General features: G+C 40.9%; 1 protein-coding gene across 1 annotated transcript in view; it reads right to left on the bottom strand.

The window, feature by feature from the left end:
- Nucleotides 1-27,605, bottom strand: part of LOC140228858 (calcium-activated potassium channel subunit alpha-1-like) — a 214,813-nt gene that overhangs the window by 57,766 nt on the left and 129,442 nt on the right. The window contains exon 8 of the mRNA XM_072309128.1: nucleotides 6,890-7,165. Within this exon, the coding sequence (XP_072165229.1) occupies nucleotides 6,890-7,165 (276 nt within the window). The remainder of the gene's footprint in view (nucleotides 1-6,889; nucleotides 7,166-27,605) is intronic.

Below are 27,605 nucleotides of genomic sequence, written 5' to 3'. Positions count from 1 at the left end.
TCCTCATTCAAATTTGATTTTTGTTGTTTTTGTGTCAATCTCTGTCTTTGTGTGGATGTAATGAATTCAACTAGTTCCATCTCATCTCTCTCTCTCCAATATAAGATATGCAGTAAAAATTGGCATTGCCAATTTGATGAGGAACAAGATGACAATTTCTGCATCAAAATTTCCACAGGACCTGATTGGTTCAGGTCGACTCCTGATAATAACCTGTCAGCTACTGTTGAAGACAGAAGCAAAATCTAATTAGGTTTCTCTTTTTTTTTCTCTGTCACGGCATATTAATCAATCACAAATATATTTCCTCTTACAATGTGTCAGACAGGAGCTTAGAGGCTCGTAAGAACATTAAAAAATAATAACAAGAAGATATGTCTCATTCAATAAGAGAGATACTATTCACTGCATTGGTCTTACATTAGACTGATGAGAGGTAGTACCGTTGATGGCACCTACATGTACAGTCTGAAGAAGAGGCTAAATACCTGCAAGTCTTGTCTGCATGTATTATTATGGAATCATCATTATGGATACACAATAAAGAGCAGTCGCAGGAATGGCTTTCGCAGGCATCGCAAGTTTTCCGCTCTCCCCGAATCCCGGGGTACCCTCCTCTCGAGAGTTTAGTGGGTAATTAATCCCCAATCAATGGCCCGCAATTAATGCGCCCGGCCCCAAAATGTCAGGTATGCATACATTTGAGGAAGATGAGGAAGAGATAAATTTCCCATGAAAACAAGTTTATCTGCTTTTGAATGCCTGCGCTCAAACACACACACACACACACACATACAAATGTACACATATATATATATAATGATATATACATATATATATATATATACATATACTAACACTAACATTATACACGTATACAATATATGCAGAAAACATACAATCTTACACATGGGCTCCACTGACCTATGCTTTTTTCTTCTTTAGATCTCACGTGCCTGATTCAAACGTAAGTTCTCAGTCTAAGAGATGACTCAAATGTGGTGAGGATCTGATCTGCATCGTTCACATTTGTGTTCTCCCAATACTTGAACGGAACCCGAAAAACACAGAACAAAACACTGAAATTGTTTGTCTGTTTGTTTTGGGTTTGCTTGCTTGTCTGTCTTTACGCAGAGACTAATTCTAAAATCATCCATGAGCCGATATCTGGAAGCGCTCTCACACATGAATGTCATACTGCCTGTGCCATCTGTGGCAGAGGGAGAGAGAGAACCATTTACCACAAAATCAAATGTGACGTTTCCTCGCCAATGCGAGCCCATTTCCTTCACGCGTCACATTCTCTTATACATAGTCAAGGGTTGGGTCTGCGATAATAATGTCTCCTCTGCCTTTCCCTTCAAAATAGAATGGGAAAGACACTCTTCTGCCACCTGGTAAGAAGCACACTAAAGTGAGAGAATCACAAAGGTCTTCATACATCACAGTGTCTGATGAATTAACCTGTTGTCTTTGAAATGCGTCATTGCCCGTTTACTGTAAAAGTGGGAATTTTCTCGCAAACATTCTTTCGCGCTCGGCCGGGTACGATGAATTTTGGAAGTTTCTGATTCTGCAAAATCAAAACATTAAATAACGGTACATTAATCAGGCAAAAACATTTGTGTGCGGTTATTCTCATCCTCGTTTCTAGTCACATGAATTGTGTGAAAATTCCCACTTTTAGCAGTAATTCATACTTTCTCATGGTGTAGCCAGTTTCAGTAAGCATTCAGTTTTAGGTACTTCCTATTACATGATGAATGAATAACATCATGTAACAAACTAGCAAAGCTCCTTTAACTATATGTTATTCATCTCGACCGAAGCGTTCATTCTTCTTACCCTTCTCCTCTCATTTGGTGTATATTGTACACCATTTCAGGATCACCAGCGCTGGGGTGAATTATATTCTTCATCTCTACATTGATGACACGATAACATTTCAATAATTTTCATGCTCACGTATGCGGCAAAATTGCCTTTCGAGGCAAGAGGAAGTGCTGAACATGCTTGTGTCCAACCGAAGAACCTAAAAAATTGCGGGTAGGCCACTGCAACGTCTGCGACTGATGACAAGTCGGGCGTAATGGCTACAAATTCAAATTCATCCGAGCCGAGACGAGCCTTCATTTGATTGATCAAGACGTGAGGCAGCCCCTTTTTGCGGCACGAAATGCTCATAAAGACATATGTGGCAGTGGAGTAACTTGCCCGTGAAAACCTGCTAGGGTAATCAAATAAAGATCAATATGAACCCCAAAGGTGGAGATATCTACTCAAAATACACATCTGTGAGTTGATTTCATCTCACGCAAAGAATTTCTCTTTTTTTTTGGGGGGGGGGGGCTGCATGTTTATTCTTATTGTCTACTGTGGGGATACAAATTGCTATTACAACCATACTGTGAGTTTGAGAAGAGAGAGTTTTGTTTTTTTCTTGAAAGGTTCTACATGGTTTATGTGATGCTCTTTGGATTCACAAGTGAAAATACGTTTTGGTAGGCCAACTGAAAGGACGCTATTACGGTAATACCATACTCACAAATTAAGAGGATTGTTTCTTCCTTTTTTTTTTTCTTTTTTCTTTTTGATGCAAGAGTGCAGATGTTCTTTGCTACTGCTCTCTCCTTAAGCAGATATACAGAAATCCTCTTTCATTTCAAAACATGCTTTCTGCGAGACCAAGGGACTATCGGTTGCATAAAAGTCCAAGGATGGTTTCTTCTTTTTGACTCGGTCTATAATCGCGCAGATAAAACACATAATCTTATTAACGCAGAGCAGAGGCAAACAGCATCTATTCATAAATGATACCTCGGCCTCTGTAAACTGTCTTACAACATTTTGACCTTAATTCGTGGGTGTACACGTAAGTAACAGAAGAGTGATGAATAGTCTGGTTATCTTTCCTGTTGTTTCAGAGCTAAGCACCACACTGTGTGTTTGTAAACATCCCTGCACATCTATGAAAACAGCATGCATTGCGACTCTTGTCATTCCATATTTTGAATGATGAAAATGGAAGCCATCTCTTGGTCTTGTAACTACAATCTCTAACAGAAAACAAATGCAGGAGGGAGCAGGAGTGTCCTCAGTGATTAAAGTATGGCACCTTCACACCAAATAAAAATTCCGTTTCTACGATTGAACGTACACGGCAGAGACTTGATTATGGGAGAAGGCGCGTATTCTGTGGAAACATGTAAAGGAGAGAAGCAGACAAGGCGTCCTCCGATTCTTGGAACTTTCATCCGACACTTCAGTCTCGGTTCAGTTCACAGTCGCAACTACCCAGGAACTACAGACAGATGGAAGACAAATAGGCCTTCTGCAGGAGGTATTCATCATTAAGGATGACAGAGCAGATACTACTGGTGACATCGTTAAGTCATTAGAGGGGGTTTTAAAGGAGGTGTAAATGTTCTTCTTATGATTCAATATATGCACAATCCACCCTTCTCCTTAGAGCAGTTGCGACAGGGATGGAAACTGCTACCACCACAGCACGATCGCTAGAGAGATTTATAACGTTCTGCTCAACCACATAATGGGGGTCGACAGGGAAAGAAAAATTATCAGTCTTTACCGAGTCATTTATTCTACCATGTCATTGGATGATCCTGCTACTGTGTAACAAGGCACCTGTAGTAGTGCTTAAGGAGAATGAAACTCAAATATATACATGTAGATTGAGAGAATGCAGAAATATTTGTAGAACACAAGAGTGAAGTTTGAGCGAAATCTGCAATCCTGTCAAAAGTTACAAATTCTTTTAGTTTTGGTGCCAAAAACCGGACAATACAAAATGTGTAATGTCACAATTGGATATGACGAATGTATACAGAGAACTCCACATTTTTTTAATGAAAAGTACACATATGAAATATATGTCACGATCAAACATAAAAGTACAAAAAGAAATACGTTGATTTTCTTTATATTTTTTTTAGTAGTTGTCCAACTTTGACATCAGAAAACTTTGTTGTCTTCCAGCAATATGACCACCAAAACTTTACAAGTTCATATTAAACTGCATTCATTTAATCCACATATAAAAAATATTTGGAATTCTTTGTCCTTTAAAAGAATACATTCGATGATTATGAATTCATGTGACATTTTCTTCGAGCATCGCCTCACGGAAAGCCAAATCATGACTTGCATAGCGAGCGAATGCAGAATTATGCTTAATGATGATAAGGGCCATTTCTCTGCCGCATCATCAAACAAATTACATGAGGATATGGTTGAATTTTGATGACAATTTCTACACTCAAGTATATTCACACCCACATGTGCACATAATACACATACACTCAAAGAGAGAGAAAAATACAAACCTAGACATCTACTATGCAGACAGACAGACTGAAAGACAGACACAGAGACGGATAAACACAGTTTGGCCACAGATGAAGGATACATGAGAATCAGAAAAAATTATTGTATCACATATATATATATATATATATATATATATATATATATATATATATATATATATATATAATTTTGTTATTTTTTTAAATCTATAGATACAAAACTTGTATCTGATCTTTCTCTTCCCTTTTTTTTTTATTTGATTGCACACTGCCAGGTCATATAAGTGACTCTATTTGCTCAGAGGAGCAAAAGATAGGATATTTATCTGATTGACTACTCTACTGCTCAGTTTCCTTTCCCAGCACATTTTCCTCAAACTATTGCAAATATGATTGGCTTTGGCGGTGGTTCAAAACAGGAGGAAATGCCTACAAGGACATTAAAATCAGTCAATCAGTTCAGACAACAGGGTTTATTGTGTTGGTGTACAAAAAGCAGATTTTGTCTTCCAAAGTAGCCTTCATTTGTGTCAGACTGTGTACTGTCAAATATTTAAGGAATCATAACAATCAGCCATTTTTAACAATTTCAGAGTTCCTCCAAAAAAAAAAAGAGAAAAAAAGTTGTTTCATGAGCGTCAATATACCTGGGCTCTGAACAAACATTTAATTTAATTAATCTAATTGGCAACAATGAAAATCTTGACATAGACAAACCAATGAAGGTTGCAAGTGTAATGGAACACACACACACACACACACACACACACACACACACATTCTATCTTTTGTATGCCTCCCTTTGTATTTACTTTTTTTCTGTTTACCTATTCATTTACCTACATACAAATTGTATGGTACTGTATGATTCAGTATCATATTGTACAAATGTACAAACTGTATGAATCTGTTCTACCCACAAAGTATCCATGCTTTCCTGTTAGTGATATATGCCTACATTTCCTTCCCCTATCTTCAAAGCACAGTGATACCTACACAGAACAAATCAACAAGAAAGGAGGTGAAATACATTTCTGCCGATTTGGTATTGATTGGCCGTGCTTGTTGGTGGCCTTGGTCGAGTGGTTTTCCTCTAATTGAATTTACTGGTGGGCACATCTCTCGCCAGACGAATCAAAATGGGCGTTCAATTTGCCGGCTCTGCGGAGGCCCCCCCGCTAACTCGTCCCCGAGACCCCACAGACCAAAACACGGTAGCTACACGCTACGCTATGTTCGTCGTGCTACGATATTTTGTTTCTTCTCCTCTCGACTACGAGGGTGAAGCAACCGACGCTTTGGAATGTCGTCCCGTCTTCCTTCCCATCATTCCCCCGTGATGAAACATTAATGTAATTCTCGGCCAATAACCACCTAACAGGAATCCCTAATTACCATGTGTGTTGTTGTAGATGGTACGCGGGCTGGTTGTGGTTTTCTGGTCCCAACTTGATCATCCTCATAATTATATCACATTGAATCTCATCATGTCAATCAAGTACTGCATTGTGGGTAAAATCAATTTAACTTGGGGTTTTAGTAGCACAGGTATCCATCAAAAACCCAATGCATAAATGGAGGACTAACTAGCTATATTAAGTCTCATGTCAAGAAAAATAAAATCCCTGTGATGGAAATATAAAAATCTGACTATAATCTAGGAAAATCTGTCTGATTCGGGTGCCTGTAGATGTCTATTACCATGACATCATTAGTCTTGGTTATTTACCATAATAACCACAGCCATCATCAATATCATAATTTTCAAGTCAACTATTGTCATTTACATGCAGAACCAACTTTTCTAATGTCCTTTGACATAGAAGCACAAAGCTCCACCTCATGGATAGAGTTAGTTAATGATGCAGTATAACAGGAGTGGAATATATAATGAAACCCTAAGAATGCAAATTGGCAAATATTCATGTGTGTGCATACACAATGTATGTATATCTATCATATCTGTAATTCTCCATAGTGTGATCTATCTGGCTTTCAATCTATCTATTTATCTATCTATCTATCTATCTATCTATCTACAAGTGTATCTATCTATCTATCAATCTATCTATCTATCTATCTATATCTATATCTATCTATTGGATATACTCATTTCTCTTGTCTAGCTGTAGAGAAAATTTAACCATGCCTGAGACTCATATTACACATTTGCTATGAATATGAGCATCATATCAGCATGACCTTGCATACCTACAGGTAATATGACTGTTGAATGGCATTTTCCTCCCTCCCCCTCCTCACCACCACCCCCCCCCCTTAACTTGCTGACCCAAACACATCAGTTCCAATTAGCAGATGAAATCCTCTTCTCATTTCATCACCACTAAAAAAAAAAATGCCGATCTTATTGTTGTTTATATATCAGTGACGCCCTCAATAAGCTTCTATCAGGGTTTGGGATCCCGTTGGTGTGCAGAGGGGAGGTGCTGAACAGGGAGGAGGAAAACAAGCCCCCAGCCCTGTGTTATCGTACCCTTTAACACCCTTTAAGCCAGGACAGGGGTATCCACTGTTCCTCCAGGGCTGCAATAATGCACGCTGACCCGTTTGCTCGCGACAGGGCCTCACAGGGGAGGGTGGATGGACACCGTTGCTGCGCTGTTGCTGTGCCGAGCGGCCCGCCGCAACTGCAACATGATGGCTTTACCGTATGCGAGGCGCGACGCCTGCATTGTTTGACCTCGTCAATCCACGACCCCCCGTCCTTCTTTTTCATCATCGCAAGAGTTACACTGTCACCACATGAAGCGTTCTCCCTTGCACTCATGATGGGAGGTAGTCTACTTGAACAGGGGGATGGGTTGAGGGTGGTGGAGGAACTGGGATGGGGGTGTGAGGATGGGGATAGGGGAAGAGGGGGAGAGTTTTTGCAGAAATGGTGGCTGATTACTTCCTACGACCCCCATCCTTTTTCATCATCACAAGAGTTACACTGTCATGTACGACATGAAGCTTTCTCACTTGCATTCATGACAGTAGGTAGTCAACTTGAACAAGGGGATGGGTTGAGGGTAGTGGAGGGACGGGGGTGGGGGTTGGGTGTGAGGATGGGGATAGGGGAAGGGGGGGGGGGAGTTCTGCAGAAGTGGTGGCTGAACACTTCCTATTTTTAACAACCCTTAAAAAACACTGTAAACTGTATAAACAGCTGTGCAATGTTAAGTCTGCCAGCACTCTACTACACGCAAATCTCAAACCACACTTCATTCTCACCCAGAATCCTCACATGCTGGCATGCCTCCCACTGGCTCCTACCATTACACAAATAGAGTTTACAGTCATCTAAGAATGGAACTGTGTTTAATGCTCTTCATTCTGCTGCTCTAAACAGGTGCAGAACCAAATATCCCCATCACGGGCAACATTGCCCAATTACACAGCTTCCAGGAAACTCCACTTCAGTAAAGACGAAGACGAAACACAGATGATATAGTATCACTCTGTGGCTGTATTCCTCTCCTTCTTCTGTTTTCCATGGATTGAACGAAAACACACAGAGGAGCTAGAGAAACCACTGTATTTTAAGCCAGACGTTATCCACAGAATACGTTTCACCTTTAAAAACAAGAAGTTAACTCCTAATAAAATTGCTACTAAAACCACTATGTGCATACAGTTGACCTTGCCCAGGCAAACCTTCCACAAGTCAAAAAACTGGCCAGATCAAAGCAAAATTTTTATGTCAGATAGCTATAAACATGTGTTCATTGGATTGTGAATGCTGAAATTCACATTAGGTCAAATGATTTTCACCGGTCCCTGTGGATTCGACTTTGGCCAGGTTGACTGCTTAACAGCATGATAAACAAATATATGCCACCTCTCTGTGTAAGTCTCTTTTGTTGTTGCTTTTATTTGGACAAGAGGTAAAATAGAGTAACATGTTACATTATATGAATATGTACATTGTATATGTCTATGGCGTTTATGTGCAAATATGTACTGCATATAGATAAATGCACATACATAGAGTAACATGTTACATTATATATGCATGTATGTCTATAGATGGCATTTATGTGCATATATTTACAGTACATAAATGCACACACACATACACACACATATCTACATCTACATCTATGGCATAAATGTATATATATATTTTTTTTTTTTCATTCATTCATTTACATATTTATTCATCTATTTTTACTATACAATACAAAGTTTATAGTGTGTGTGTGTGTGTCGTGTGTGTGTACACATATATATACACTATGTGTAAATCAAATGGAAATATTTTACATTGGCTGGAGAATAGTCACAACGACAAGAGGAGCGATACATTGGGTTGCTGCTTGTACCTTGTGGGCAGGATTCAACCAGAAACTTGAGACACTAGGCAAACCCCAACATTCATGGTTTGAGATATTCAAGAGATACATACAGAGATGCAGCTGCAGAGAGTGTTATCTCCAGCGGATGTGAAAACACCCATCAGTGCCGCAAGCACTGCGATGGATGCATAAGGATTCCTGAAGGTCAACACACTTTTTAAGAATCAAACGCTACACTTTATTGGCATCTTCCATCTATCACTGTTATTACTACTACTCTTAATTATCATCATCATCTCTGTCGTCACAGTTGTTATAAGTAGTAGAAGTAATAGTAGTAGTATAGTAATAGTAGTAGAAGTAATAGTAGTAGTAGCAGTAGTAGTAGTAGTAGTAGCAGTAGTAGTAGTAGTAGTAGTAGTAGTAGCAGTAGCAGTAGTAGTAGCAGCAGTAGTAGAAATAGTAGTAGTGGTAGCTGTAGTTGTAGAAGTATTAGCAGCAGTGGTAGTAGTGGTGGTGGTGGTAGTAGTAGTTGTAGCAGCAGCAGTAGTAGTAATAGTACTAGTAGTAGTAGTAGTAGTAGCAGCAGCAGCAGCAGTAGTAGTAGTAGTAGTAGTAGTAGTAGTAGTAGTAGTAGTAGTAGTAGTAGTAGTAGTAGTAGTAGTAGTAGTAGTAGTAGTAGTAGTGGTAGTAGAAGAAGTAGCAGTACTGGCAAAAGAAGCAGCAGTAGAAGTAGCATTGCCACAACTACTATGCTCATGTCACTGCTACTTCACTGTGATCCTCACCACAATCATCTAGACCAATATTATCCAGCAAGCATATCAATATAGCATTCATAAAGCAAAAGTGTTTGCAAAAAAAGGTGCATACTAAATAGAAAAATTTTCCAATCACGGTCCCTTGGAATGCCTGGAAAGGACCAAAAAAAAAAAAAGAGTAAAAGAGTAAGAGTAAAATGCCATTTCAAGATCACTGTGATCAGCAGGTGTACCCTCCTTATCTCCCTCCTACTCTATCGTAGTGTCTCCTTGTATTCGTCACGTTTCTGTCGTTTAGTCTGCTCATGTTTTTTTCATGTCCGCCCCTTGTAAAGACTTTAAAAATAGCGAATGTAGTGGATGTGTCAACCCACCATCTTTCTAGTTCCTATTATCTTCGGTTTCCTTCTCTCTTATTCCTCTTTTCTCTGTTTTCTTCTTTTTATTGGTCAAATGCAACATATATTTCCATTTGCTCTATGGTAATAGAACTCTTACTGGCATTGGACAGGTAATATACTTAGTCTTCCTCTCTCCCAACCATTAACGGTCGACTCGCCTTTTCTTTTCTTTTTTTTTCCATCTGTCTACAAATCTCATCCTTAATATTCGGCGCATATGTTTTATTCAGAGAGCATCTTCTGAAATATGAACAGTGCTGCTATTGTTGGCGAGGATACAGTCAAGGCAGTCTGTTGAATGGGTAGAGAGTGTGTATGTATGTCTTGATATGAGGCTCCCGTCTTTGCAGGCACACAACTGCACCTGCTGAATTTGTCCTCGTATGCAATTTACATGACATTACAGCCCTTAGAGCATTGGCTTTCCCCTACCCTACCCCTTCCCCTCCCCCTCTCCTTTTTTTCTACCCTCCACTCAAAACACACCAAACACAATGGGGAGGAGGTTCCTCTCCTAAAATCTTGACCCACAACGTCATGTACAGTACATTCGTGCCAAAATCAACCATACGTGTTTACGGAAATTTAACTTTTTTACCACTCTTAGGATGGGATGGGTGGGAGGAGTAATTGAGTGGGCTACATTAAATCAAATATCTTATTGTATTAAGTTACTTGACAGTACAATACCAACATTCAAGAGTAAACATTTGCTTTCTACAAAATCACTGACATAAGCAGTACATGCAACTCTTACACTAGCCCACAAAAGGCAATGACATCTTCACATGTTTCATTGGTATGAATTGCTTTTGGTGACGTTACAGGTGCCACCTATGGTCACTTTAACGTCTTCTGGCAGGTGGGTATAGGAGCAGACTTTGACATTCTAGGCAAGTGGGTAGCCCGCTTAGGTGGTTGAAATTAAGGTACAAGTATTACTTTGGAATGCTGCATGTCTAAACTTATAATCATCAGTGGAATGATAAAGATATAAATAGTCACAATGAATTAAACATGGAGACCCCTGTGACAGACATTATTTTGCAAATTAATTTTCCTCATTTGTGCTGACATACAAAATTGACGGTCTTGCTGTTTTGGCAACTGTTGAGGAACTTAAAATAATGCATGTCAGATGTAAAACGATATGCTTTCAGCAAAGCGCCAAATATTCTTCAAGCCGATAAATGTGAGGATTGTGGGAGAGAATCTGTCAGACATCATAACTCAGTCGAAGCTAACTTGGAAAGCTCTTGTCAAGAATGCTTACGCCTGAAAGAGGAAGGGTCATGGGCGATCACAGCCTTCAGAGCTCCCATTTGGGGGCTTCCCCTCACCCCCCCCCCCCCACATCACCTGAGAGCAATGACCACAAAAGTGAGAGAGGATGTTATCCGTCTCTCTGTTGATGCGACAGAAACTTGACAGCAAAAAATTTTGCGCGACAGCAACTTGACAGCGAAAAATTTCGCGGAAACAAAACGTCGTTCCCAGCGACACCAGAGAAGAGGCGAGGTTTTCCCCCATTGAGGATGCCATCAGTGTGTATTAGACCATTCCCCTAAAATGGGCTCCACTCCATGGTTCCTTTTCTCCAGATTTTAACATCGTCTGGCAAAAAAAGAAAGAAAAAGAAAATGCTGTGCCCAGTCAGCCACTCGTCATTCTGCTCGAGTGACGCCGAGCAGCTGGTTTCTGTTTCGGGAGCGGACGGTGACGACAACCTCGGCCGACGCGCCAGATAGATGACCCATTCGACAGAGACGACTTTTAACTCTTGACAAATGGCCCATCATTAAATCTTGTTGTGCATGTCTCGTGTCCCCCAGAGTCCGCGTATGATTTAATGCTGCAACGATTTCTGTCTTACACTGACAATCTCTTTATTGATGACGCGACGCAGTGTCAAAGTCCCAAGCTGCAAGAACTTGGTAGCCTTTGCAGAGGATACATGTCACTACTGTGCATAAACTTCATGTCATATCTTTTTCTTTTTTTTTTAAATGCATTTCTAAATTTACGACTTTTAAATCCCACCAATAAGTATACACTTCTAAAAATTGACAGAAACTTGCTTGAATTCAGTAATTTGTCAAATGAGAAAAAAACATTAACACACAAATTAAATAAGGAATAAAACACAAAGGCCTTCACCCCTCCCAAATGCTTGTGACAGACAATCCTCTTTTCCTCAATGCTAGCTGTTGATGGTAATTCTTAACTATGAAATACATGTAGATGTACATTTTCTGTGGTAGAATGCAGTAAGTGATATGATCATGACATGGAGAAGAGGCATTTGGTGATATGATTGTCAAATTTAATGCAAAAATATAATAATCCACCGTATCAATTTGTCTACAGAATATTCATTGTAGTAGTGTAGCAATAACTAATAAAGAGTAATATGAGATGATATACAGCATGTACAAAATAAATCATCACTGATAAAAAAATCTATCCATTTACAGTTGAACCTCTCGTATCCGGACAAGTCAGGACCGGGGCTCATCCGGATAAGGGATTTGGATATGGAGACTCAATGCTTTATACATGTACATATACATACACATGTACATTGTACTGATGTAGCCCATTGTAGTACCACATGAAGTAATGTGTATACTGCAACCTTTTCATTGTTACACTCAGTAACAGACAGCTACATTACCTAATACCGTACCGGGCCCAAGGTAAAAAGTGATAGCGCAGTGCGATTGGGTTGCTCTCTTCCCCACACTCTCTCTCCCTCTCTCTCTTTGTGTGTGTACTGTGTGTGAACAATTTTTGAGTGTTCAATATCATTCGTTGCTCAGCCAATGACTCGAAACAATGCGTGTCTATCTAGTCATATCGACGGCTGTGTATGGACCTATATGTGGCAATGCGATATGAGAGGACTCAAGCGCATAATCTGTCCATGTTCTTGCGATGATTTGGGGATGTTTGGGGATGTTAAAATATCTGAAGGTAAGCAATTTGGAAGGAAATTTGATGTAATGTATGTTAATCATGTTGGAAGTAATATGTAATTCATGTGTGTTTGTGTAGGAGTTCTCAAGGAGTTGGGAATCCCCCTCTCCTCCCGTAATTATTAAAAAAAAAAAATCATGGCGAGATTGCGTCCGTATAATAGAGAGATTCGGATAAAGGGAGGCCGGATAAGAGAGGTTCAACTGTATTCCATTTGGAAGATGAGGCCAGTCCATGCTTCATATTTCATACTCTCTCTGTATCCCTCTCCTCACACACACACACACACACACACATGCTTGCACACAATTACATACATACAGTACACAGACTGAACACATAACACTGATAAATTCACACATACACGCACCCATACTCTCTCACACACAACACACATACATACACACAATTATATGTACATTTGGGAAGTACAAAGATCATATACACAAACACACACACACACACACGCACACACAAACACACACACGCACGCACACACACACACACACACACGCACACACGCACACACAAACACACACACGCACGCACACATACCTGTAAACACTTACAGCTTGTCACCTCTCACAATTGGACGGCATTTGTAATTTGATGCACCACTTTAATCCAATCTAACACGCCGGAGAGATGGAACGCCAAACGCTAATCAAGGTAGACATTCCCAAACTCTTAATTACGGGCGCGCAAGAGGCGGGGAGAAGGGGGGTTCGACAACTCGCTCCATCCCCATCAATTTAGCGCTGGGAGAAGTCCTCCAGACACGTCTTCCTCGGCACACAGTCCAATCTATTCCAGCCAAGACACTTTATGCACAACTTTCTACTTTCCTACTCTTCACACAGGTACAGGCCTGAAATGTTCCTTCAATACATTCATTGGAGTCACTGCTACATCTAGACATTTTCTCTCCTTATTATTATAAAATACATAAATTACACATAAATCTAAAAAGTCATAGTGCATGAGAGACAACAGAGAGAGGGGAAGAAGGAGAAAAAAGACATTTTACTGTAATTGAATCGTAATCACAAATGCTTTGCCGTTTGTGCACTCATGCCAAATATCCAAGCAAACACAGGTAGCAAACAAGCACTTGTATTGACCACTTCCATCTATACCACATGAACATTTTCCCCTTTGCTCTTGCCCCCCCCCCCCACTAAAAAAAAAACCAATCCTGTGTGCAAGTGCTTCAAATGAAGTAATTATGGCATACCTCTATGTCATTGTACTAACCATTATCACCAAGGATACCCTAATTGAATTCCTATCACAATGAGTTTCCACATGAAAGATATGTGAGCGGGAGAGACGTCCATTCATCAACTGATCAAACATGTAACCCCAAAAAGGCGTCTGCGCCAGGGCATCAGAAAAATTTCAACCATCTAGCCTGTCACATTTGCACTATAATTGCGCTTGACTTGAGCATTGAAAAAAAAAAAAAAACAGAAAGAGAGATATAAAGATTTCAATTCATACTGGACTGCCCTTTGGTAACAAGGAAGGGGAAAAAATGTACATATGTTAAAACCTGTTATGAGCCGCCTTCTGTCAATTTATAACCAGTGCAAAGTGCACCACAGCGGCAGATTTTGTGTTCTTGTTGTCATGGAGTGGACAAAATATGATGTCATAAGCCCTAAAAAACAACAACAACTCTTCTACTGCAAGTGAATATGTCAGCCTTGGGAGATACATTCTAAGCATGCAATGAGTGCTACTGGTGTATCGGGGGAAAGAGTGAAAGAGATAAGTGTATTTATATCCCATATAAAATAACCATTATACTTTCTACAGGACTATGTAACAAAGTCTAACCTCCCATCATCATCAACACCATCATCACCTTTATCATCTTCATCATCATCATCACCATCATCATCATCATCATCATCACCATCATCACCATCATCATCACCATCATCATCATCATCATCATCATCATCATCACCATCATCACCATCATCATCATCACCATCATCATCATCACCTTCATCACCATCATCATCACCATCGTCATCATCACCATCATCATCATCATCATCACCTTCATCACTTCCATCACCTTCATCACCATCATCATCATCACCTTCATCACCATCATCATCATATTCCGCATTGCTATCATCACCATCAGAGCAACTAAATATGACATTGGCATTTCAAATGAAAGAACAGAAGTCATCTTACATAACAATGGCCCCCTCCTCTCTCCCCCCCCCCAAAAAAAAAAAGTGAAATGCCAACACGCAACAAATCTTTCGAACCCAGTGGTATGATTGAAAAGTCCCCAAACTCTCGGGGTTACAGATTCTAAGGTTTGAATCGAGCCCTCTGCACACATCCCTCCTTCACAATATGTTTATACCCACTTTGTCAATGTCATGGTGTACAGTATACTAATGGATTCCTAGCAATACTGCAATGATTAACCTTTTCTGTATCAGGGACTTTGGACAGTGTGTACAATGCTATGGGTTTTCTGTGCCAATCAGCACGCTATGCACGCAAAGGGTTAACTGGAAACATACCTCTAGCTGCCTATATCTAACTCAAGCTGGGGCTTCCTTCTTTCATTCTCTTCCTCTAAAAAAAATATAATAATAATAACTATAATGCTGTTTTATATAGAGAGCCTGTAAAGCTTGTTATCATCTGTATTTGTTTGTTACTTTTTATGCAAGCTAGATGCCGATTGGGTAGGGGATAAAAAGGAGAAAAGATTTGTGGCTACGGCAATAGTCTGTGACAGCTACACAGCCGCCGCACTCGCGTGTTTATAGATGCGCGAGCATCACAGCACAAGATTTTATGCTGTGTCTGGCATACATCACAAACAGGTCTCCGTGATCTTTCCGGGGATGCTTAGCTGTCTTCCTATTCATATTCCATTTTTAATCTTCTTCTTTTTTTCCAGAATACTGCAAGAATGCTGCCATGGAAAACAAAATTTCTGCTTGTTCTGAATCGTCCACTAGGAGCCAGAAAGACTTGGCGTATGTGCCGAGACAGAGACAGATATGAGCGAAGAGGCATCCAACCGGAAGCCTCAACAATCACTGTTTTTGTGTCGGCAAAGGGAGAGAGGATATACGCCACCCAGCACTGCAGGCCAGTATATTGACAGAGGTCGTGGTGTTTACATATATGTCAAATTTGCATCATATGCTTGTCAATGCTGGGAATCCACCGAGTGATATTGCACCAGATATTTATGCCATGAAATTACATTTTTTAAAAAGGCATTAAAATCATGGATGGAAAATACTTTTGTTGAGAAACACAAAACACCTCAAACATTTGGACTTTTTTTCTCTTGAAATCATTTAAATTTCATTTTATTATTAACCTACAATCAGAACAGTAATCTTATGCTTGTTATTGTTGCAAAAAGTAAAATTGTTCAGTATTTATGTAAAAAAAAAAAGAACATAAGATGCCATTAGAATCATTTATGAAAAATACTTCTGTTGAGCGAAAAAAAATCCAACAACATTCAGACCTTTTTTATCTTTTAATTATTCAAATTTCATTTTATTAAATAATCACAGTAATCTCACATGGTAAAGGTGTGTAATATAATATTTTAATGACCTTTTAGGATTCAACATCAGCGAAGTTCATTCCAACAATTTAATCTGTTTAAAGATCTTCATTGTGTCATTCCCATGCTTTCTTTAATATTGTATATGCTATATATTTTGCCGAGTTCTTATTGTTGCAACTTTTGCGAGTCCCGCACTATTTGTGAAGTTGACAACACACAAAAATATTAACTCTGATCCTGACATAAATATGGCATACCTGCAAACATTTCTCTGTTAATTGCTCTACCCCATGATCACGAATTTAACTACCCATGAAATGGTCGGGAAGTCCTAATTTGCGAAAAATTAGACTTGTTTAAATACATGGTGTAAACTGTACACAGTACTGGAATATCATCTTTCTTGCTATAACACATTTCCATCTACAATGTTTGATGTCAAACTCAAATCTACCAGATCGACAAAGGGTCTTTTTCCTTGCAACTTGCAAACAAGGAAGATTGCATTTTCTTACATTCTCCTACATTACAGCCGGACAATAACGTTCCTCCCATCTGTAAAACACAAGGTGATTGTCTTTCATCACTCGAGTCTCCTAAAATGTCAAAACGGGAGCTGCGCAAACAGCACACATGAAAACGCAAACAATGCGCATGTCACTGGTATTTGTATATTGTAGGGGATAAATAGATGCAAGGGATTAACTCCGATTGGGTAGGGAGAGATGTTGCAGACCAGATGTTGGATTTTTCTAACCATGGGGGGGGGGGGGATGGGAATGGGGATGGGGGTGAAGCAAGAACGAGTACAGTCCATGAGAGGGAATTACAATCGTTTACCATCCCTCCTTACAAGCTTCCAGGCGGTCGGGAGAAACGGAACCCTATTTGCATCGAGCGGGAACCGAGATGGATGAAAATTGCAGCTTCTAAAAAGGAGTGGATGTAATACTTGATACTCTTCCTTCTGCAAACAGCCTCCCCATCTCTCCCCATCCCCCCCCCCCCCCAACCATGCCGCAAGTCTTCTGCTAACAACGCAAGCCGTGGAGTGATGGCTTGATCACAAATTTCAGTCATTCCCCTCGGGAGAGTACCGTACGTCGTCCTTGATTTTACAATCTTTGCCCCCCCCCCCCCACCACCACCACCACCACCATCTCCTCCTTTTTCTGCTACTTCTTTACAACATGGGTGCTCTCCACTACTATAGGGTTACAAGTGGAGATGTATAGTATAGCTTCTGCTATCGTCAACGTTAGGGTCCAAGAATAGAACAGCAATATGCGCTTGGATGTTGACCAACTGCATAATGACATGAGTCTGCCAGTGCTGAGCAGCAACGAAGACAGAGGAGAAAGAGAGAAAAAGAAATAGAGAGAGATATATAGTGGGGGGGGGGGGAGGGGTAATGTATGCACACTTACGTATGCCATCCTAATTATTGATCTACTGAAGAAATGAGGTATTCTCCAAATGCAACATACAGGTATATACTTGTACACATCCTTCTGTCTGTGAGAGAAGAACTTAATTCTTTGTTATATAGTGCCCCCAGAATGCATGCAAACTAGTTTACAACAAGAGGTTGAACTCACAAGGAATAGGCTGGCATTGTCATACAGACTGGATGTGCTCCCTTGCAAAGCATTTTTTTTTTTTTTTTGGTGCTGATACTGATGCCAGACAAACTTGCGCAAATTGCACCACCTAATTTCGATGGTAATGCTATGACTTGATAATTCTATGGCACTGTAACACTATAGTAATTCAGCGACATCTTCGCACAATTAGACACACACATCCAGGTGGTCACAGTTAAACACTACCAGAATTAATTGCTGGACTACATGAACATGCAGTGAAGCTTAACATCCCCTTTGCATTATCAGTGTGGCATGACATCTTTATTACATGTACAGGCATCTTAACCCATTGAGGACGAGTCCTCGAGTATACTCGGGCAGGGGTCCTATGGAAAATGTGTGTTGTAGCAAAATCAGTCCGTCCTCAACGGGTTAAATGATGAAACTTCAGTCTCACATACCAGGCAAAGTTTCCAATAACATTGAAACGTGAAACACAGGATCATATTTCACGAGAAGGAAGTGTAGAATCTTTATTTACGAGCCCAGCATTGTTAAGCTCCTCTTCACTAGAAGAAGAAGAAAAAACAAATATATGTAAACATAACCACACATATCACTGCCAAAAATGTCAACAGATCATATGTCTCTTGAATTTGATAGGAGAAAACACTGTATCTGTATTAGCCAAGGTGAGCATGTTCCCTCATCTCTGCAGGACTTTGGGAATTACAAGTATACAATCTGTACATTCCTTCTTGATCATGTCACAAATGTACACACAAGTAGTTATGTACATGTATCAGGGCTGTATGCATGGTTGTTTTAATGTGTATGTACACAGGGTGACCAGATTAATGGAGAACATTCTATATGATATAGATATAGTACATACAGGCTGACCAGATCAGTGGAGAATTTTCTACATGGTATACAATGTAGCTACAGTACATGTATGCATGTGACAGGAAATACATTATAGCTCACTCAATCTAGAATGATTTAACCCATTCCAGAAAATTCTAGGAAGTGCTGGCTGAGTGAGGCACTGCCCTTGTAACCCAATGTGATTGGTAGTTAATTTTGGCAATGATGTTATGCACATATTAGGCAGTGAGTCATCCAGGATTCCTGGAATTTGGACTTGCTAGTATGTTCAGGTATGTGGCCCCAGGTTGGAGAAAATTACAGAATGTACTAGAAAGGGGTAAATGAATATATAAGCTGGAGAAATTCTGAGGTAGGCAGAGTACCCAACACCTCTGCTCTGAGAGTTACGTCACTTCTGGCTCTGAAGCGACTAGTTATAGTCAGTCCTGTGTTACCTGCTGACCTGCTATACAAACTGTGTTTGTGGAGATAAGACCTGGGAGACATTTTGCCTGCAGAGAATTAATTTGCCTACATTGGAGATAGACTCCATATTTTAGTGTCAACGGACATTATTACGGCAAAGCTGTGACGGGCTGGATTCCTTGCTGGACATTATAAAGTGAATCATCATTCAACGCATCAACTGGACGTGGTCGTCATAACATTTGGATTCTGCCCGTTTCCTGTGGATTCCGCACGTTTCGCTGTGGACGTACATATCGTGGACTTTACCCCGGATCTATAACGTGGATTATTGCAACCCGTGCCTCTGGATTTACGTCGGAGGAATCATTCATCGGTGCATCAAGGACCATTCATCTGTGCATCGAACATCGTAGTTAGACATCACCAAGGGACTATATAACATCGTGATTACGATTTGGGCTGTAATGCGTGTAAGTGATTTTATTACTGATTTATAATTGTTTCTCTTGATCATTATTGTACTGATGTGAAAACCGATTACGAGTTTGTACCCACAATATCACTGTTAATAAACCGCCTGAACATCAGTTGATTGTTTCTTTTGTGCGATCATTCTCAGAGTGATTTTGGTCGTAACAAAATTGGGGGCTTGTCCGGGAAGTGAATTTAAAGCCAAAACTTAGAATTTGGAACGTTCCGGAATCCAGAATATTGGTACATACAAAATACCAGTGAGTTGATTGTTCAATTGCATATTGTGTGTATACATTGTGACAATGTCAATCAGTACAATGGATGTCCAGGCATTTGTTCAGAGGACAGATTTGTCCCTCAAAGATTTGCAAAGGTTACGCAAATGTGATTTGACTGCTATTGCACAGCATTTGAATGTTGATGTTCCACAAGGTGTAAGAAAGGCAGAAATTCTTGACTTAGTAGCTGGTCACATGGAGCTCAAAGAAGAAATTGACACTTCAGATCAAGCTCAAATTTCAGATCAAACACGGCTTGAGCTTGCGAAATTGGAAATCAAGGAGAGAGAAAGAGCAAGGGAACTAGAACTAGAGAAAGAGAAGATGAGATTAGAAATAGAAAGAGAGCAAAGGGCTAGAGAAATGGAATTGAGAGAAAAGGAACTGGAAATTAAGAAATTCGAAGTGGAGCAACAACTGAAATTGCGTGAGATGGAATTGACTCATGCACATACTGTTGAAAATCGTGAAAGGGCTCCCTCTGAATTTGATTTGGCCAAGAACATTCGATTGGTGCCAAAGTTTGAAGAAAACAGAGTTGATGCATATTTTGTGTCATTTGAGAAGGTGGCTGACAGTTTGAACTGGCCACAGGAATTTTGGCCCATGCTCCTTCAAAGTGTGTTTGTCGGCAAAGCAGCCGATGTGTACTCATCTCTCTCAAAAGAGCAATCACGTGACTATGCTACAGTCAAGAAGGCAGTGTTGAATGCGTATGAGTTGGTGCCAGAGGCGTACAGACACAAGTTCAGAAATTCGTACCGCAAACCAGGCCAGACACATGTTGAGTTTGCTCGTGAAAAAGAAATGATGTTTGATAGGTGGTACAGGTCCCTGAAAGTGGATCAGGATTTTGATAACCTACGTGAGGTTGTTCTCTTGGAAGAATTCAAAAAGAGTGTTGCTTTCAGTGTGAGGTTGCATCTGGAAGATCACAAAGTGACAAGTTTGCATAAAGCAGCCTTTATGGCTGATGAGTATGAGCTAACTCACAGACATGAAAACAGACCACCTTTCAGGAATTTCTCTGGAAATAACAGAGACAATAATCAGTCGAGCAACCAACAGAATGCTGGTTCAGGAATGTTGTCGGCACCACAGCCTCAATCTGACAAAGGGTCCAGTACAAGTGCAAATGTCATCAGATGTTTTCATTGTCACAAGAAAGGGCACATAAAGTCGCAATGTTGGAAGTTGCAAAATGGTGCAACGAAGGAGGTGGGATTTGTCATGTCAAAAAGTGTCCTACCCGAAAATAGTGTCCCTTTCAGTGAAACACAGGCCATTGAAAGTCGATCTCCCAAATTCAAAGATAGGCTGAAGCAGGTGGATGAGAGCTATCGTAGCTTTTTGTTTGATGGTGAGGTGACCCCATGTACTTCTGGTGAGGCAGGTAAACCAGTAGTCATCCTGCGGGATACGGGGGCCTCTCAGTCATTGATGGTGGATGGTGGTATGACTTTTCCACCAGATAGTGCAGTGAATGCAAAAGTCTTGATTCAGACTGTTGATGGCAGTTATATGTCAGTACCACTGTATAGAGTGGATTTGAAGTGTGACCTAGTTTCTGGTCCTGTTACTGTTGGAGTTGTTCCTGAGTTGCCCATGGCAGGCATTGACTTCCTGTTGGGGAATGACTTGGCTGGGGATAAGGTGGTTGCGTCTCCAGTTGTTTCGGATAAACCAGTGGTGGTTGCTGAAACTGAGCAGTTGCAGGAGGAGTTTCCTGGGATTTTCCCAGATTGTGTCGTGACTAGGTCTCAGGCTCGTAGAGCTGTTCAAGATGATGCGGATTCTGTTGATGTGGAGGAGAATTCCGGTGTTTGGTTGGCAGAAACCTTTTTCAAGGATTTGAATGATGGGGTTGCTGTATTAGGCTCCGAGGCTAACAGTGATGGGCTGTTTAGCAAGTCTTCCTTGGTTGAAGCACAGCAGGCAGACTCTGAGTTGAAAGGCTTGTCTCAGACGGCGTGTTCTGAGGCTGAGGCTGAAAAGGTCCCTGAGTGCTATTATGTCAAAGATGGCATTTTGATGAGGAAGTGGAGACCTCCCCATAGGCCAGCTGATGAGGATTGGACGGTGGTCCGTCAAGTTGTTGTCCCTCCCTGTTACCGCGGTGAGATCTTGAGGATTGCTCACGAGTTACCTGTTGGCGGCCATTTAGGCGTCAGAAAGACAAAGGATCGGATCATGAGGCATTTCTATTGGCCAGGGTTGAATGTGGATGTGGCTGAGTTTTGTAAGACTTGTCACACATGTCAAGTGGCTGGTAAACCACAGCATTCAGTGAAGCCGGCGCCATTGATTCCGATACCTGCGTTTGATGAACCATTCAGTCGGGTTCTAGTTGACTGTGTTGGACCTTTGCCTAGGACTAGGTCGGGTCATAAGTACCTCTTGACAATCATGGATATGTCTACACGGTTTCCAGAGGCTATCCCATTGCGAAATATCACTGCCAAGACTGTGGTAGATGCTCTAGTGCAGTTTTTCACTAGGTATGGTTTGCCAAAGGAAGTGCAGTCTGACCAAGGGTCAAATTTCATGTCAGGCATATTTCAAGAGGTGATGTATCGTTTGGGTGTGAAGCAGCTGAAGTCGTCAGCTTATCATCCCCAATCCCAAGGTGCGTTGGAGCGCTACCACCAGACCCTAAAGACAATGATTAGGGCATTTTGTGAGGAGTATCCCGAGGATTGGGATAAGGGCATCCCTTTCCTCCTGTTTGCAACGAGGGACTCCCCAAATGAGTCGACGGGTTTCAGCCCATTTGAGTTGGTGTACGGTCATGAAGTTAGGGGCCCCCTGAAGCTCATCAAAGAGAAATTCATGACTGAGGATGATGAGGTCCACCTACTTGACTATGTGTCAAAGTTTCGTGAAAGGCTTTCAAAGGCTTGTGAGGTAGCTAGGGAACACTTGAAAGTGTCACAAGACTTTATGAAGAGAAAGGCAGACAAAAATGCCAAAGCCCGAACCTTCAAACCAGGTGACAAAGTTCTTGTACTGCTGCCCATACAAGGTGAACCACTGAAAGCCAAGTTCAGTGGCCCATACTGTGTCAAAAAGAAACTCAATGATGTGAACTATGTGATCAGCACACCAGACAGACGCAAAGAACAGAGGATGTGTCATGTCAACATGCTGAAAAAGTGCGATGACCGAAAGTCAGTTGGTGTGACATAGGTAGTGGATAGCACAGTAGAAGTTAAGGGTGAAAGGTTTTCACCTCACATTACACATACAGTGTTTAACTTATCCATTACAGATGTATGCAAAACAGTTTGACATGATTGTACAAGCTTCAAGGATCCAAGCAATATCAATGTAACTGGTATCCATGAAAAGAGAACATGGAATCAATGCAGCTTTTCAAAAGGCATGTGATAGTATGTGATTATGGTTGTTTGAGTTGGATTTTACCTCACATTCGTTGTAAATAACAATAAGAAATTGTGAAGGTAAAAGAAACCCTTGCTACGGCAAGGCTTTCTTTTTCCCATGGGGGATGGTGTCACAAATGTACACACAAGTAGTTATGTACATGTATCAGGGCTGTATGCATGGTTGTTTTAATGTGTATGTACACAGGGTGACCAGATTAATGGAGAACATTCTATATGATATAGATATAGTACATACAGGCTGACCAGATCAGTGGAGAATTTTCTACATGGTATACAATGTAGCTACAGTACATGTATGCATGTGACAGGAAATACATTATAGCTCACTCAATCTAGAATGATTTAACCCATTCCAGAAAATTCTAGGAAGTGCTGGCTGAGTGAGGCACTGCCCTTGTAACCCAATGTGATTGGTAGTTAATTTTGGCAATGATGTTATGCACATATTAGGCAGTGAGTCATCCAGGATTCCTGGAATTTGGACTTGCTAGTATGTTCAGGTATGTGGCCCCAGGTTGGAGAAAATTACAGAATGTACTAGAAAGGGGTAAATGAATATATAAGCTGGAGAAATTCTGAGATAGGCAGAGTACCCAACACCTCTGCTCTGAGAGTTACGTCACTTCTGGCTCTGAAGCGACTAGTTATAGTCAGTCCTGTGTTACCTGCTGACCTGCTATACAAACTGTGTTTGTGGAGATAAGACCTGGGAGACATTTTGCCTGCAGAGAATTAATTTGCCTACATTGGAGATAGACTCCATATTTTAGTGTCAACGGACATTATTACGGCAAAGCTGTGACGGGCTGGATTCCTTGCTGGACATTATAAAGTGAATCATCATTCAACGCATCAACTGGACGTGGTCGTCATAACATTTGGATTCTGCCCGTTTCCTGTGGATTCCGCACGTTTCGCTGTGGACGTACATATCGTGGACTTTACCCCGGATCTATAACGTGGATTATTGCAACCCGTGCCTCTGGATTTACGTCGGAGGAATCATTCATCGGTGCATCAAGGACCATTCATCTGTGCATCGAACATCGTAGTTAGACATCACCAAGGGACTATATAACATCGTGATTACGATTTGGGCTGTAATGCGTGTAAGTGATTTTATTACTGATTTATAATTGTTTCTCTTGATCATTATTGTACTGATGTGAAAACCGATTACGAGTTTGTACCCACAATATCACTGTTAATAAACCGCCTGAACATCAGTTGATTGTTTCTTTTGTGCGATCATTCTCAGAGTGATTTTGGTCGTAACAATCACCCATTCCAACGATTTAAGATGTCCATATGCTTCATCAAGCAAATGTTGACTTCTGGACACTCTAGCATTAAACACATACACACAAACACACAGAAAAAAGAAATGTGAGAGTGTGTCAAAATAGCAAAGACTCAATACAACCCAATCTGAATCTTGCATTTTGAGACTCATTTATTACTTCTCCTCACTGTTGTTGCCATTTAATCAAGTTCCCTGGTTGCCGTTCAACACAATTCTTTTAATGCAACAGGGTGAACACAGTCATGAAGTTGCCGGCTAAACCCATCTAAGCTGATTTTTCACGACAGCACTGTACACAGATGCATGCTGGAAGATACGGAGGGTGAATTCAATTTAGCAAAGGCTTTACATATATCTTTGTTGTTGTTTTTGTATGAGCTTGTGCAGCCATGTAGTGTAATATTACAAGGGTTTAATTATTGGGAACCCCACCACATAAAGCTCTGTTCATCCTTCCCTCAAAGCAATCGGCAAATGGTTCACCTTTGCACTATACGCCGCAGCGGCCGGGGTATACTGTCAGAATACACTTATCATTCACGTTGCTTCAGAGGATTAGATTCCCTGTACGGTGTCTGCGTCAGAGCCTGTGATCCCCTAAGCCCCCCTCCCATAACCCCCACCCCCCCCTCCCATACACTGGTCCTTCACTCCCCCAATCATCCATGGGATCGCCTCACAGAAATTGAGGGAACCGTCGCCACCATCTTGAACCGGTGAAATCAAATACAGACTGCATTTAATCACAGGTGGTAGACACACAATCCTTATCACGGGCACAGCCAACCCCAATACAGAATAATTGCCCCACGCAGCAAACGAGAAAAAAAAATGCTTAAAATAGAAGGATAAAATGGGGGGGGGAGGGGGAAGCTACCAATGTAGAGTGACTAGTCATGGTATACTCCTCATGTATGTCAAATCCCCTTCAAATTAAGCATGCTGCTACACTACTACGGATGTGGGGAATATATCCACGTGTAGCATCCGTGTCTTTCGTGTCTTATCATACCTGCCAAGAGCAGATGGACCCTAGAAAATGTCAAAATATGTGGGTGCTATCTATCCACTTGCTCTGAGCGGGGGCAGTCAGACGCCCGTGTTTGCTAGCTGGCACCATCGTCTGTGCCTATCCCGGCTCCCCTCGGACCCGCGCATGCAGCACGGCGTTTCTGGCCTGTCATTAATAATAACACAGCAAAGCAATCTTAAATCAATATATCTGCTCCAAATATTCCGCCGTCGTTTACACTGGATGCATTCGTAGGTATCTTGGTGGTGGTGGTAGTGGCGGAAAGGTGGGGTATTGGTGGGGGTGGGTTGTGTGGTGGACTACTTCAAAACTAAACCAAAAACACCTAAAGTATAAGATGGATATCTGAAAACACTACAGAGGAAAGACTCAGCAAACTTTTCCAAAACAAGATGAGCTCATATCAAGGTTTACATTCACAATGTAATTTTATATAGCCTACAAGCTATCATATTTGGCACAAATGGAAAAGGACTTAAGGTGACAAAAGTGAACACCAAAATCAGTCATCAAGAACATGAGCCAACGTTGTATGGCATACAACTGTACCGGCAACAAGTTTGACAAACGTTAAAAAAAAAAAGAAAGTGGTCATGCGTGATCAAATCTTTCACGCTTATAACTTCCCTTCACAGGATGTAACAAGTATCATTTTATTTTATTTTTTTTTTTTTTTGGGGGGGGGGGGGAAAGAAGAAGAGGAAGGAGAATGCATTCCCCTGTAAAGACTGTTGTGCAGAACAGTGTTTGACTAGTTTGTGATGTGAGTATTCAAAATGTAGTCCCATTTGTGCACATTCATGTGACCTGTCGCTTTTATGTAAGGGGAGGGGGGGGGGTCTTTGATAACTATCAGCATATGGTGTCAAGGAAAATTAACCCACCAAGAATGAGCTGATTTTATTTCAACACATTTTCCAAAGACGCCTGCCCAAGTATACTAAGGACCAGTCTCCAACAAACAAACTATGTTCTTCAACGATTTCAAGGCTTCTAATGTGCTGTAATATATTCTTGGTAATAGGAACATTGTGTGAGATTGCATCAGTGATCATGATATGACTCCAAAAATTCACAAAGTATGATTTAAATACACACTGACAGTCATTACTTTTTTTCAGGGGTGTGGTAGTGAAATAAAAAAAAAACTAACAAAAAGCAAAACTCTAGTGCGAGTATGCCTAAATCTCTTGCCCCTTCCTTCATAAGTTGACAGCGACAATCTCACCAGTGAACCATGGACTGACTGCCCCTATTCAGTTTGATAAGCAAAGGAAACACCGACCCCAGAAGATGAGCGTTCTTGTCAACTGATATCACATCAGAGTAATCAGTGCTGTCAATAGATTGCTTGGTTGCCCAAGAGTACAAGTTTCGGGCACATCAAAAAGCCAGACAGGCATGGCACTGGATGCGGGCAATTAAACTTTTTGCAAACGCAACACGCAAACAGATTTGCCATCCTCACACCTCAGGATAAATCCCGTTGTAAGATAATCCGTCTATTTCTGCAAACGGGGAAGCTGCAACCAGATATAAACTGGCGAGGGCCGGGGCAAATGAGCAGCCACCGTGATCTTTGACCTCACATCTATCTCCTACAGACACATCAACAAGATCCTATCGCATCCTGCACGTATCGCGTGTCGCCGTTCCGAGAGAGCGAGTAACCTAGTAAGAATGTCCCTGAATTCCACGCGGCAAAAGTTTTGCCTCTCCTTCAAGAATACAGGGACGAATATTGACACATCTTCTCTTCTTCATCCATAGTACTATCATGTTCTATGGTAATGAGAACAAAATGCTTCAAAAAACCGGTGTAGAGAATCTACAAAAAAACAACAACAAAATGCATCACCCATTTGCTGGTACTTTGTCATACATATAGGTCACTTT

Source organism: Diadema setosum, chromosome 5 (genome assembly GCF_964275005.1).
Source record: "Diadema setosum chromosome 5, eeDiaSeto1, whole genome shotgun sequence".
NCBI classification, from domain to species: domain Eukaryota; kingdom Metazoa; phylum Echinodermata; class Echinoidea; order Diadematoida; family Diadematidae; genus Diadema; species Diadema setosum.
Note: the sequence above shows the minus strand (reverse complement) of the source record. Positions and strands in the feature narration are given on the sequence as shown.